Source organism: Elgaria multicarinata, chromosome 13, assembly GCF_023053635.1.
Source record: "Elgaria multicarinata webbii isolate HBS135686 ecotype San Diego chromosome 13, rElgMul1.1.pri, whole genome shotgun sequence".
NCBI lineage: Eukaryota > Metazoa > Chordata > Lepidosauria > Squamata > Anguidae > Elgaria > Elgaria multicarinata.
In genome coordinates this window covers 12473151-12486478 of record NC_086183.1, presented here as the reverse complement: position 1 = coordinate 12486478, position 13328 = coordinate 12473151, and the positions used below count along the sequence as shown (strand labels likewise).

The 13328-nt window shown below is 49.9% G+C and overlaps 1 protein-coding gene across 1 annotated transcript in view; it reads left to right on the top strand.

Annotated features, from left to right (window-relative positions):
* Positions 1-11310: 11310 nt before the first annotated feature.
* The window catches only part of MAP3K6 (mitogen-activated protein kinase kinase kinase 6), a 67960-nt gene continuing 65942 nt past the window's right edge, over positions 11311-13328 (top strand). Inside the window, exon 1 of the mRNA XM_063140464.1 lies at positions 11311-11841. Within this exon, the coding sequence (XP_062996534.1) occupies positions 11508-11841 (334 nt within the window). The 5' untranslated portion in view covers positions 11311-11507. The remainder of the gene's footprint in view (positions 11842-13328) is intronic.

Genomic DNA, 13328 nt, shown 5'->3' with positions numbered 1-13328 from the left:
GTACAGTGTAGGCGCCAGGCGGACCTCTCTGGGGAGCTCATTCCACAACCGGGGTGCCACAGCGGAGAAAGTCCTCCTTCTAGTATCATCAGACAAGCGTTTTATCCCATGCTCGCAACTGGCCAGTTACGGATTTTCGTGGGTCTTTTCAACGACGCATTGACCCTGCCGTGTCCCCCCCACTCCATTTCCCTGTTTTCGCGTCTTAAAATAAGCTACAGAAAACCCGACTTTTTCAAAATAAGTCAGGATTTGTCATGATTTCCTGCCATGTAAAGGAAAGTTCCGCTATCAAGGCCACTGTTCTCATTGTTCTGTGGGAGCCACGTGGTCTCTGCACACTCCCCCATGTAATTTGAGCTCGTCCCCAATGCGGAAGTGAAGCGGGAAGCAGAGCAACGGAACGTGACAGTAGGGAAACGCAATTTCCCCCCGTCTGATGATCTGACCAGAGGTTGCCTATACATGGTATTTGCCCCACGGTAGCTGTACAGTGCACTGTGTTGGTTGTATGACGCAGCCGCTGACTCACAGTCACCGCAGGGCTTTTCCCCAAAGCTGCACTATTTAAAAGTCGGGGATTTTCCCTTTGAAGCGAGGTCACAATGGTCCTTCCATCGTGTGACTGTGCTCTGGCGTCAAGCCGGGGGCGTTCCCGGGTGGATGGCGACCAATCAGTGGAAGCTGGGCAGAGCGTAGGGGGTGGACTCAAATACCAAGATGGCTGCTGGAAAACCCCGCACTGACTCCTGCCATGGGGATTAACTGTCCCCACCCTGCAGCTGTGATGCCATGGAGTTTTTATGGAGCGCATGGCCAAAGTGCCATCGGAAAGACACACACACACACACACACACACATACACACAGTATAAATGTGGGACAGGGAAGCCATGTGTCTGGCTTTACAGAGGACAGTCCTGCATTCAAAGGCTGCCAATTCCTGGTTTAAAGACCTATAAGAAGGGAGCATAGCATGGGACTTTGAAGTTGTCCATCCAGTTAGCAGACGAAGGCAATAGACCAAGGCCATAGCTAGACAGGGCTTTATCCCGGGGCGATCCCTCTGTCCGTTCACATGACGCCCAGGGGATCCCGGGATCAGGGAGGTGTGATCCCTCCCTTGCCCTGGGATATGGCCCTACACTTTAGGGGCCCTTTTTCCATGGTCTTGGCCTGATCCCGAGACCACAGAATATGTGGGCCGGCATCAAGGTTTGTCCCGGCTCCTCGCAGTTACTCCTCAGGAGCTCTGCACCCATCGGGGGTGGGGTGGGGAGTGGGTTTTTTTTTTAAAAAAAAAAAAAAAACCTTTTGCGCACGAGCGCTCCTTTCTCTTTAAAAAAAATGGTGGACGCAACTTCCTCTCCCTCTGAGGTCGTCATACGCCGTGTGTAAACAGAGGAGGAGAACTCGCGATAAAAAATATTGCGAGATCTTCACCCCTCCGTCGCGCTAGGCCTGGTAAGTCTAGCTGAGGCCTAAGCAGGCACACCCAGCACCGGGATGATCCCGGGGTGATTCTCGGGAAAAGGCAGGGCCTAGACATGCCCCTGGTTTCAAAAGGAAGGGTGTGGTTTCAACACGTTTTTCAGTCCAGCAGATCGTTCCCCTCCATTGACCGGAACGGAGGAGAAATAAGCTAGGGCAGCGGTCCCCAACCTTTTTGGCACCAGGGACCAGTTTCGTGGAAGACAATTTTTCCACAGTCTGGGGTGTGTGTTGAGGGGATGGTTTTGGGAAGCCACGCCAGACCCCCCACTCCAGCATCCTGGCTTCGCTTCGGCTGGGTGGGCAAGCTGGCGCCCGGCGCCCAGGTACTCTGGGGTAGGGGTGGGGACGGGGGTGGTGGGTGAAAGCTGCTCACCTGCGCAGCCCGGTTCCTAACAGGCCACAGACCGGTACCTGTCCATGACCTGGGGGTTGGGGACCCCTCCTCCCTACCTCCAGAATGGCCCGTTGTGGACCCTTCTAGTTGCTACATGACCGGGAGAACCTCCAGCAGCAGCTTTCCGCCCAACCCAGGGCAGCTGGAGCCTCAGTCATGGTGGAGGGGGACACCAACGCACTATCCTAGCCCCTTCCAGCCATCAGCATAGGAAGAGGGTTCACACTGCCCTACCGGCAAGGCATCCAAGGAAAGATCTTGGGCTGAGGGAATGGAGGAAGAAACAGAGTAAGTTTGAACACAAAGAAGAGCAACTGCAGAAGAGGAGGAAGCAACGAGGAACAGGCCAGCCCCAGGACAGGAGATACGTTCAACTGATACTAGTGTGAAGGCCATGTCACCATGGGTGCTCCTTTCCTGCTTTCTTGCCCCTCAGTCCCCTCACCCCAGAGGGGCTCATGAATAATGCAAATGCGCCTCATGCAATCCCCCCCCTCTGAAACTTGCATGAGGTGCGGCTCCCCAGCCCTCCCTCATGCACCCTGATTGGCTGTCTCCATCCCCTCCCCATTCCCCGCAGGCACCTGGGCTCCACCTTCGCACCACCCAGGTCGGCCGAGCAGGGCTATCTGTCATCCCGCTGGGCAGAGGGTCTGCATTGCCTGTTTGGCACAAAGGAAATGAATTGGCGTTAAAGCTCGAGCGTTGAACTTTTCCAAACTTGCCAAATTTTCTGCGCACCTAAACTGCTCAAGCGTCAGTTTAAATCCAAAATGAGCAAAATTGATCTGTTAGATCTCGAGTAATAAGCCTTACACTCCCCTATTCTCATATAAGATATTCCCATCCATCTCTGTAATGGAATCAAGCACCACTTTCATGCTTTCTTTTCTCTTCAACCTTCCCAGGGGTTGTCTATAAGGCTTGTTTATCCCGACTTAAATGTGCACATTCGCATTTTAGGTTACATGACACAGGAATCCATTCGCTGCAGCGCCGGGTTTTAACCGCGATAAGGCGCATCTTCGCATTCACGATTTCCCATGACTTCACGTCCGAGTTTGCATAGCGTTAAGGCTATGTGTCTTTGGGGGAGTTAAATCAGATTTTGACATGTGGGCAGAGCTTTGAGGGTAGGACAACGTGATTGGCCAATTTCCCAATTTTGCACCAATCAGTTGCCTTGTTCATTTGTGATTATTTTAGTTTGAAGTCTCTCTGCGGAGCTCTGCAGAGAAAACTTCTTAAAACAAATTTATTCCTGTATTTATATATTTATTGCAGTTCTGTACCTCCCAATATGTGAAGCTCTCTGGGCGGTTCACAGAAAGAAAGAGGGAGAAACAGGCAACCAGACGAAGGAGACATGTTCTGCTGCCTCATTCCTTTCCCTCTGTAGCCTCATTCGTTTTCCTCTATAGCCTCGTCCGTTTCCCTCTGCTGCCTCATTCCTTTCCCTCTGTAGCCTTGTTCATTTCCCTCTGCTGCCTCATTCCTTTCCCTCTGTAGCCTTGTTCATTTCCCTCTGTAGCCTCGTCCATTTCCCTCTGCTGCCTCATTCCTTTCCCTCTGTAGCCTTGTTCATTTCCCTCTGTAGCCTCGTCCGTTTCCCTCTGCTGCCTCATTCCTTTCCCTCTGTAGCCTCATTCGTTTTCCTCTGTAGCTTCGTCCGTTTCCCTCTGCTGCCTCATTCCTTTCCCTCTGTAGCCTCGTTCGTTTCCCTCTGTAGCCTCGTCCATTTCCCTCAGCTGCCTCATTCCTTTCCCTCTGTAGCCTTGTTCATTTCCCTCTGTAGCCTCGTCCGTTTCCCTCTGCTGCCTCATTCCTTTCCCTCTGTAGCCTCATTCGTTTTCCTCTGTAGCCTCGTCCGTTTCCCTCTGCTGCCTCATTCCTTTCCCTCTGTAGCCTCGTTCGTTTCCCTCTGTAGCCTCGTTCGTTTCACTCTGCTGCCTCGTTCCTTCCCACCCCATCTCCTGGTTTGTCTGCCCCCAGCTATATGTCAATCTGCAGAGCTCCGCATATAACATTTATAGCTTCGCTCCTCTCTCCTCCATAGCTTCGTATATGGGTAATGCGATAATGCGCACGTGCGCATTTATAACTCACTATAAAAAAATTCAGGACATAAATCACTGTAGCTGCTGCAGTGTGATGCTCTTTACCTACATTCGAATCAATGAAAAATCGGGTTTATATTTAATGAGGAGCAATCCCGCAGTCGTATAGATGGGGGCCCAATCTCTTCCCTTGGGTCTCCTGTCTTTTTAGATTGTGAAACTAAGGGCAGGACTGTTGGATTACTGATTCTTGTAAGCTGCTCCCAGAGTCTTTTGACCGAAGAGTGGGCTAGAAAGGCTTTCAATAAATAAACAAATACTGCCTTCGATCCACACACATGTATGGGCTAGGGAGTTTCACAGTCATTGAACACAGTGGAACTGGCTTTCATTTGGCTGTGTTGAAAACAAGGTAGAAAATGTCTTGACACACATTCGCTGTATTCTGAGACGTCAGTTTGCAGGGTTGCAGTCCTGATAGCTAAGTGCAACCTCCAGTATCAGAAGCAGTAAGCCTGTACACACTAGTTGCTGGGGAGCATGGGTGGGAGGGTGGTGTTGAACCATGTCCTGCTTGTGGGTCCCTGGTTGACAGCTGGTCAGCCACTGTGGGAACAGAGTGCTGGACTAGATGGACATAAGAACATTAGAAATGCCCTGCTGGATCAGACCAAGGGTCCATCTAGTCCAGTACTCTGTTCACACAGTGGCCAACCAGCCCTCGGCCAGGGATGAACAAGCAGGACATGGTGCAACAGCACCCTCCTGCCCATGTTCCCCAGCAACTGGTGCCTTTGGTCTGATCCAGCAGGGCTCTTCCGATGTTCTTATGTTTCTTCTTCAGGGCAGAGGAGTTGTGCCGAAAGCATGTCCATCACATTGTAAAATATCCGTTTCTCGTCACCCTCTGCTTTTCAAGGTTCATTCCCAGAGACAGACTTTGCAAAAGAAGACGAAGAACATGAAGGACGTGGGCGGACACCAACAAATTATCTTAAACACTTCAAACTTCCCGTTCCCCCCCACCCTCAGTTTATATTTTGACTGAAGAGGAAGCCTCTGAGAACACACTCATCTTGCAAACATGAGCTAATCTTCTTATACTGTCCTAAAATCAGAGTTTGCCAAGTAAAAGTATGAGGCTGCTGCTGCTGCTGCTGCTGCTGCTGCAGGCAGCCTTCCAATATAGATTTTTTTTTCCCCAGATGGGGCTGCTCAAAAAATGACTTGAAAAGTTATCTCTTCTTAGGAAGAGGCAGACAGCAATCTGCTTGGCAGAGAAGCCAGGCCCATCAGACACCTTCCTCCAACAGCTGTCATCTGGCAAATGCCATTCCAGCGGGCTGGAGTGATGGAGAGAAGAGAGGTAGGGGTCCGGTGCATTGGCTCTGTAGAGAATCCACCGGGGGGGGGGGCATTTATTCAGTGCCACATTGTCATCTCATTCCGCCAAAACCATGCAGCATTGCTGGGGTGAAGCAGCAGCGATAGGATTATATGGCAGGAGTGAACATGGACTAGGCAGGCAGGGAAAATCACAGCACTGTTGTCAGACGGTGGTGATGGGCAGCAAATATCAAGGGACAGAAAACTGGGGGGAACCCCCCCCAAAAAAATCTTTCTTTCTTTCTTTTTATTTATCTATTTATTACATTTATGTACCGCCCCATAGTCAAAGCTCTCTGGGCAGTTTACAAAAGTTAAAAACCGTGAACATTAACAACAAATATATAAAATTTTAAACCATCAAAAGCATAAAAACAGGCAATATCCTTTTAAAACCACTATTCTGGGGCCAGTTAAAAACAAACAAACTCAGCACATGTTGTTAACTGCCTGGGAGAAGAGAAAAGTCTTGACCTGGCGCTGAAAAGATAACGAAGTTGGCGCCAGGTGAGCCTCATCGGGGAGATCATTCCACAATTGGGGGGCCACCGCTGAAAAGGCCCTCTCCCTTGTTGCCATCCTCCAAGCTTCCCTCGGAGTAGGCACTTGGAGGAGGACCTTAGATGTTGAGCGCAGTGTACAGGTAGGTTCGTGTCGGGAGAGGCGTTCCATCAGGTATTGCGGTCCCAAGCCACGTAAGGCTTTATAGGATAAAACCAACTCCTTGAATTGGGCTCGAAAACATATAGGCAGCCAATGCAAGCGGGCCAGAGTCGGTCTTATATGTTCGAACCTTCTGGTTCCAGTGATCAATCTGGCTGCTGCCTTTTACACAAAGCTACAGCTTCCGAACCATCTTCAAAGGCAATAAAATAATAAAATAAAACAATAATAAAAATAAAGCTTCCTTAAACGGCCCCTCACCCCTTGTTCATGTTCAGAGCCATAGGAACGAAGTAGAAACTTAGAAAACTAAGTAGCTTTTATAATGTATTTTATATTATGGTTTTATACTGTTGTTTTATACTTTGAATGTTTTTAATTTTTGTGAACCGCCCAGAGAGCTTCGGCTATTGGGCGGTATAGAAATGTAATAAATAAATAAATAAATAAATAAATAAACCGATTATCTTTCTCTCTTGCCCGAACTCCTTGCAAAATTCTTGAAAACTCTTGCCCTGATTTTTCAGGGGAAATCTTGAGTGAGCACAATGAGGTGGGTGGAACACTTCCACTTTTGGGTGACACTTTTTTTAAAAAAAAAACACCCAGAAATGTTCTTACTATTCTTATAAACAAGCTCTCTTTCTTTGACTGAAACCTGACGTGGCATAAATGGGGTGGGTGGCGGGCAGTTCTTTGAAACAGAGTGAAGCAGTTTTCCCGTTGCAGAGTGCACTCATTGGCCCCATGCTGGCAAGAGCTCCACAGAAGAATGAAAAAAGAAAACTTTTTAAACACCAGGATGATATTTTAGGCTTACACCCATTTTTCATGACCCCCTTCCCCTGGTTTCTTTCTCCATCGCCCCCTCCATGCTGCTCCCTATGCCTTGAACAGTAGCTTCCTCACCCATCTTTTGCTTTCCTTTTGCCCCCCAATCCTGTTCAGCAAATCTTTCTGTCATCCACTCAAGCCTCCCTATCTCCTCATCTCCCACTGCTTACCTGCATCTCATAGAATCATAGAATAGTAGAGTTGGAAGGGGCCTATAAGGCCATCAAGTCCAACCCCCTGCTCAATGCAGGAATCCACCTTAAAGCATCCCTGACAGTTGGTTGTCCAGGCTGCCTCTTGAAGGCCTCTAGTGTGGGAGAGACCACAACCTCCCTAGGTAACTGGTTCCATTGACATACAGCTCTAACAGTCAGGAAGTTTTTCCTGATGTCCAGCCGGATTCTGGCTTCCTGTAACTTGAGCCCGTTATTCCGTGTCCTGCACTCTGGGAGGATCGAGAGGAGATCCTGGCCCTCCTCTGTGTGACAACCTTTCAAATATTTGAAGAGTGCTCTCATGTCTCCCCTCAATCTTCTCTTCTCCAGGCTAAACATGCCGAGTTCTTTCAGTCTCTCCTCATAGGGCTTTGTTTCCAGACCCCTGATCATCCTGGTAGCCCTCCTCTGGAGTTGCATCTCCCCTACCCTCGGGTGCTGTCAGTCAAGGTAAGATTTTAGGGCAGATGTCCAGGGGCCCCTATTAGACAGGAGGAGCAAGTACCTCCACCCAAATCAGGAGAGCTACACATTATCATCTAAAAAGAGAGTAATCCCTAAAAGACCATCCAATCCGGCATCCAAAATTACCCACTACTCATCACAGATACCCGACTTCTCTTCATTCCACCCAAATCTTGTCTACCCTCAAATATAAATTGTAGTGACAGGCAGGGCTGGCCCTACCATTAGGCAGAGTGAAGCAGCTGCCTCAGGTGGCAGATGCCTGGAGGCAGCAGCAAGGTATTGGAGGAAAGATTGTGTGCCATGCAGCCTACAGTGTGCTTCCTGAGTTCAGGTGCAGGGGAGGACGCTGCCCCATCAGCAGTGTTGTAGGCTCTCAAAGGCTGCTAGTGCTGACAGCTATGTGCTACGTCCAGTAGCAGGGGCAGAAAGCCCATGTACACCATTTGCTGGGGAACATGGGTCGGAGAGTGCTATTGCACTCATGTCCTGCTTGTGGGTCTCTGGCCAAAGGCTGGATGGCCACCGTGTGAACATAATGCTGGACTAGATCGATTCAGCAGGGCTCACCTTATGTTTTTAAGATTCAACTGCCAAGTCCTGTTGGCTTTTGTTAATGGAATGGGAGTGGGCGCCATGTTGTCCAGCCCTCAAGCACCAAAATGCCTTGTGTTGCCCCTGGTGACAGGATATTTTTGTTTGTACCAGCCTTCCCCCAAATATGCCCTTCAGATATGTAGGATTACAACTCTCGTTATTCTCTTAGCCATGCCAGGGTACCGGGTTGGGGAAGGCTGTACGTAGTATGGCTGTGCAGCACCCCGGGCCAAGGCCCCAAATCCGAGCCAAGGCGGGCTGATTTGGCCTGCCTTGGCTCGGCTATGAGGCAGTTCGGGCAAAGGCCAAAGTGCCCCAAAGCCGAAGCCAATTGGCTACAAAGCCTCGGGGCGCCTCGGCACTTCGGAGCGGCCCTCAGCGGTCCCTTACCTGCTGCCGCCGCCCGCCCCCATCCTTGTGTCTAAAAATCGCGCGGCCTACTTCCGGTCATATGCATCGGTGGCAGCGGAAGCCACCAGACACAAGGACGGAGGCAGTGGACGGTGGCAGCAGGTAAGTGGGGAAAGGGAGCTTTTTCTGGGTGCCGGCTGCTCAGCCAGCACCCAGAAAAGTCCAAGTCGCCTCGGAGGGACCGAATCTTTCCTCGGCTTCAGCACCAAAGCGGGTCGGGCAACGCCCGAAGCACCCCTGAGCTGACTCAGGGCTGGTTCGGGGGCTGTGAACCAGCCTCTGAGGTGGATCGGGGGTGGGTGCACAGCCCTAATATGTAGCACTTTGCTGGCCAAGCCGCCCCACACAAAACAGCCCTGTCATCTCCATGTTGCAGTTTAGAAACCAGAAGTGGCCTGTCTGGTGTAGAGATTAGAGCAGACGAGAAGAAGCTGGGACCCTCCAAACGTTGTCGGACGACAAACCCCAGCAGCCCTATTCAGAAGACACTTTAAACCAGGGCTTTCACCATGGTGAATAAGGCCTTTTGCCTTATACACAGTGGTGAAAGCCCTGGTTTAAGGTGTCTTCTGAACAGGGCCAGTGTAGTGTAGTGGTTAGAGTGTTGGGCTGGGACTCTGGAGACCCGGGTTCTAGTTCCCACTCATCCATGAAGACCACTGGGTGACTTTGGGCCAGTCAGAGATTCCCAGCATAACCTACCTCACAGGCTTGTTGTGAGGATAAAATAGAAAGAGGAGAAACGTGTAAGGCACCTTTGGTTCCTTGCAAGAGGAGAAAAGGCAGGATATAAATGTAATAATGAAATAATAAATTTAAAAAGTCATCCCTAACCATTGGCCTTGTTGGCTGGAGTTGATGGGAGCTGGAATCCAGCATCATCTAGAGGTGTCCCATCCCAGGGTTAGAGTGTTGGAATACGGAAGACCCAGGTTGTAATCCCTGATTGGCCACAGAGCTCACCTGGTGACCTTGGGCCCATCACCCGCCCTTAGCCTAATCTACGTACGTTTCAGGTAGGCTGCTGTGAATAAGGCATTTGTGCTGCCTTAATCCCCTTGGAAGAAAGACAGGATCTACATGTAATAAACTTAATGAGAGAAAGGCTGGTTTTGCAGCTGGAAGTCTCTAAGAGTATTTGCATATTGTGTGATGCTGCATCTGCAACACCTTCCAACCCACGCTCCCAGCACATCCCATTCTAGTCCCAACAGATTCCCCTTAGAAAGAACCACAAACAGCAACCTGCAACTCTCTACCCCCCTGAATAGATCCAGTAGCCAGGAAGGACATGTCTCAGCCTGCTGGAGGATTTTCCCCACCACACCTGCTAGTCTGTTTTGTTAATTGCTCAGACAGCCTTGCTGGATGGGCATTATAAAAATTGAATAACTAAATAACAGCACAATCCCCAGCATGTTGGGAGCCATAGGACTTTTCCCCCTCCTGTCTAAACAAGCATAGGATTGCACCCCAAATAAATAAATAATTTGGACCCAGCTCCAAGTCTTTAAGGTACCAAAAAATACGCTGTTGATTCTGCTGGATGAATGTACTCTTTATTTTTGCTGCAAAATAGGTCAACAGTTATTTCTCTAGTAATTACCACAATATCTAAAAGCTTTTTCCCAGGTTGTCTCACTGCAGATAGGGCATTGACATGTTTGGATGCCACAAACCAAGCGATCAACTAACCTCCTTGCATGTAGAAATCTAGCTTGTAAGGGAGAAGGCTTTTGGATTCATCTTTCCGGTATGCTATATTATTATTATTATTATTATTATTATTATTATTATTATTATTATTATTATTATTATTATTATTGTCTCTTTTCATGCTTCAAGTCATCTGTCTTTCACTGATTCAGGAATTTCCTGACAATTGGGTATGTTTCAAGCATGACTCCTTTCTGGATGTTGGAGTGGATATATTTTGGTAGGCTGTTTCTGAAGGTTTTCTGTATCGTTTTAAGATGTGATCTACACTACTGCTTATAACGTTTTACAATGGTTATGACAACTGTTCAGGCCCAGGACACATTACATATACAGTTTTCATACCGTTTTAAAAGTGTTATATCCTGCTTGGTGTAGATCGGCTGATGTGACTAACGGGATAATTGTGACCTTTTGCTGTCCCCATAGCTGTTGTTGTTGTTATTTTACTCCGTTGTATATTAAAAAAAAATCGGGGGGGGGGGAGGGAAGGAGCAGCCTTGAAATCCCAACAAACTGCTCCCGGGGGGCAACCTGAAATGACCCGGCCAGCGCCCTGATCGCCATTCGCTTTTGCTCTATGTATCCAACGGGCCCATAATAACAGATCATCGATCAACCTGGGCGAGTCGATTGCGTGGATGGGATTCCGGGAAGGAGCCGCCAGCCGGGCGGGCGTCTGTCTCAGCAGGGAGCGCGCGAGGCAAAGCGACCGAGCAGACGCCATAGAGGCGGCTTTGCGAGACTTTTTCGCAACTGCCTCTTGCACAATCGCCCCGCGGCGCTCTCGCTCGCCTCGCGGGGCTCGTGCCAACAGGAAAGGCGAGGGGAGGACCGCGCCTCCGCCGCTCCAACCGGAGGCCTTTCCCCAGGCTCGTGGGCGTGTTCGCGCGTGCTCCCTCCCGGATCGGCGGAGGGCGCAGGAAGGAGCAAGCCCCGGGAGGCTTTCCACCGCCGCAGCCCAGCCGCCACACCTCGGGACCCACCCACTTCGGGAACTCGCGGAGGACGTTTTCGCCAGGCGGGGCTTGGGAATCCCACGTGGGGCTGAAATTGACCAAACTTGGAAAGCTGGTCAATAAACCTCGTTGGATTTTTCTTCTTCTTCTTCTTCTTTCTTTTGCTTTTTGATGCGTGCGTCTCAAAACGGTGATGCGGGCGGAAAAGCCAGGCTGCTGCTGTTGTTTCCCTTGCTTTTTAAAAATCTGATGCAGGAGGGAAAAGTTTTGGCTGCGATGGAAAGCGGCGAGTTCTGAGCCCTCCGAGGCAGCGCGGCATGGAGGAAGAAAACGGCAAGCTCGCAAGCGCCGGGAGCCTCTGGCAGGACCCCTTAGCCATCGCGGTCACCCCCAGCAAACCCGTCTCCGTAGGGAGCCAGAGCGCCGGAGGGGGCGGCGGCGGCGGCGGCGGCGGCGGCAGCAGCACCTGCAGCGGCAAAGACCGAGCTCTGAGCGTGGTCTATGTCTTCACCGAGGATGTGGAGGAACCGCTGCCTCTCCAGTGCTTACGGGAAGCCTGCAGGGAAGTGCCAGCGGCTGAGCTGACGACGGTGCCCTTTGGCACCGTGATGCTGGGAGACACCGACACCTTGGACCGCTTCTACAACGCAGGTGAGTTTCCTCGAACGGCGCGCTGTCTCTCGCTCTCGCTCTCGCTCTCTTGCTCTCTCGCTCACTCCTTGATCAGAACTTCCCGGAGAAGAGATGGCAGGAAAACAGATCCTCGGTGCAACTTCTACACTGTTGGGGCCCAGGGCACACTCTATATACAGTTGTCAAAGCTGTTATAAAGCGCTTTAAAGCAGTCGTGTAGATCCTGTCCTTGTTGTCACTTCTCCTCCTAGCAAGACTCCTGTGGCCTCTGAGGACAGGCGTCCCTCCCCTCCCCACCCCGTCCCTCCCCTTTGCTGTAGCTCCAGGACAGGATAAAAACTAGCCTCGCCCGCGGGATTTCTACCAGTCATACAGCTGATAACGTTCCTGAAAGAAAAGCCAGCAGCAAACCCTAGCAGTTTGTTTGTTTTTACCCCCATCAAAAAAAAAAAAAAGGTCTGGAAGTTTGTTTCTGTTCATTCAGGACTCAATCAAGACTAAGATTTTGTTTCCTACCACAAATGTTAAATTAGCATAGCAAAGTTAGGGAGTTGTTGTAGGGAATAATCACTATGCTTCCCTTGTTTACGTTTTGAGCTTTGCATAGAAGCTTTGCACAGACCCTTTGATCCCACTGTTTACTTTCCCCCAATGCATCCATGTGTGTGGAGATATCAATATCTGTATATAGATATAGATATATGTGCATATATCTTTATGTGTATATATATGCGTATCTATCTCCCAACTAATAATAACACTTTATGCATCTGATTAAAACAAAATCTTAATTAAAACATAGCATATGTTAGCGCGGGATGCGTGTGTGATGGCACCAGGGCTGGTGCTACCATAGAGGCCACTCAGATGGCCACCTAGAGTGCCAAGTTGAGAGGGACGCCGGTCACAGTGCAGCACTCACGCGTGTTGGCTGTGAGACGGCCCGGCCCGAGGATTCAGCTGGGCCTGGGCAAGTGAGATGGCGCCCCGCACCCGCCCAGCCAAAGCGAAGCCAGGGACGCTGGGGTGGGGGTGGGGCAGCTCCACATTCGGACTTCCGGAAAGCGCCCAGAAGAGATTGAGAGAGAGAGAATGTATGGGTGAATGGGGTGCACGGGGTCTATGACTGAATGCATGTGTTCATGCACGTGTTTGTTTGGAGTGTGTGATGCTGAGTGTGTGTGTGTGTGTGCGTGCACGTGTGAGTTGGGGGGGGGATGATTTGGTGGTGATATTCCTATTAAATAATGCATTTTAGGCCCATAGACGTTCCTTTCCAATTTGTTTGCTATAATTGGCATGACACATTTTTTGCACTTTAAAATAAATTTAGCAGTTTCAAGTTTTGTGCTTCATATTTTTTCCAAGAAACATATGTTCTTAAAAATCAAAGTTGGCATTTTTTTTGGGGGGTGAGGGAGGTTGAAAGTAGCTCACCTTGCCTAGGGCGCAAAATAGTCTGGCACCGGCCTTGGATGGCACATGGAGTACAGGCTTTATGCACA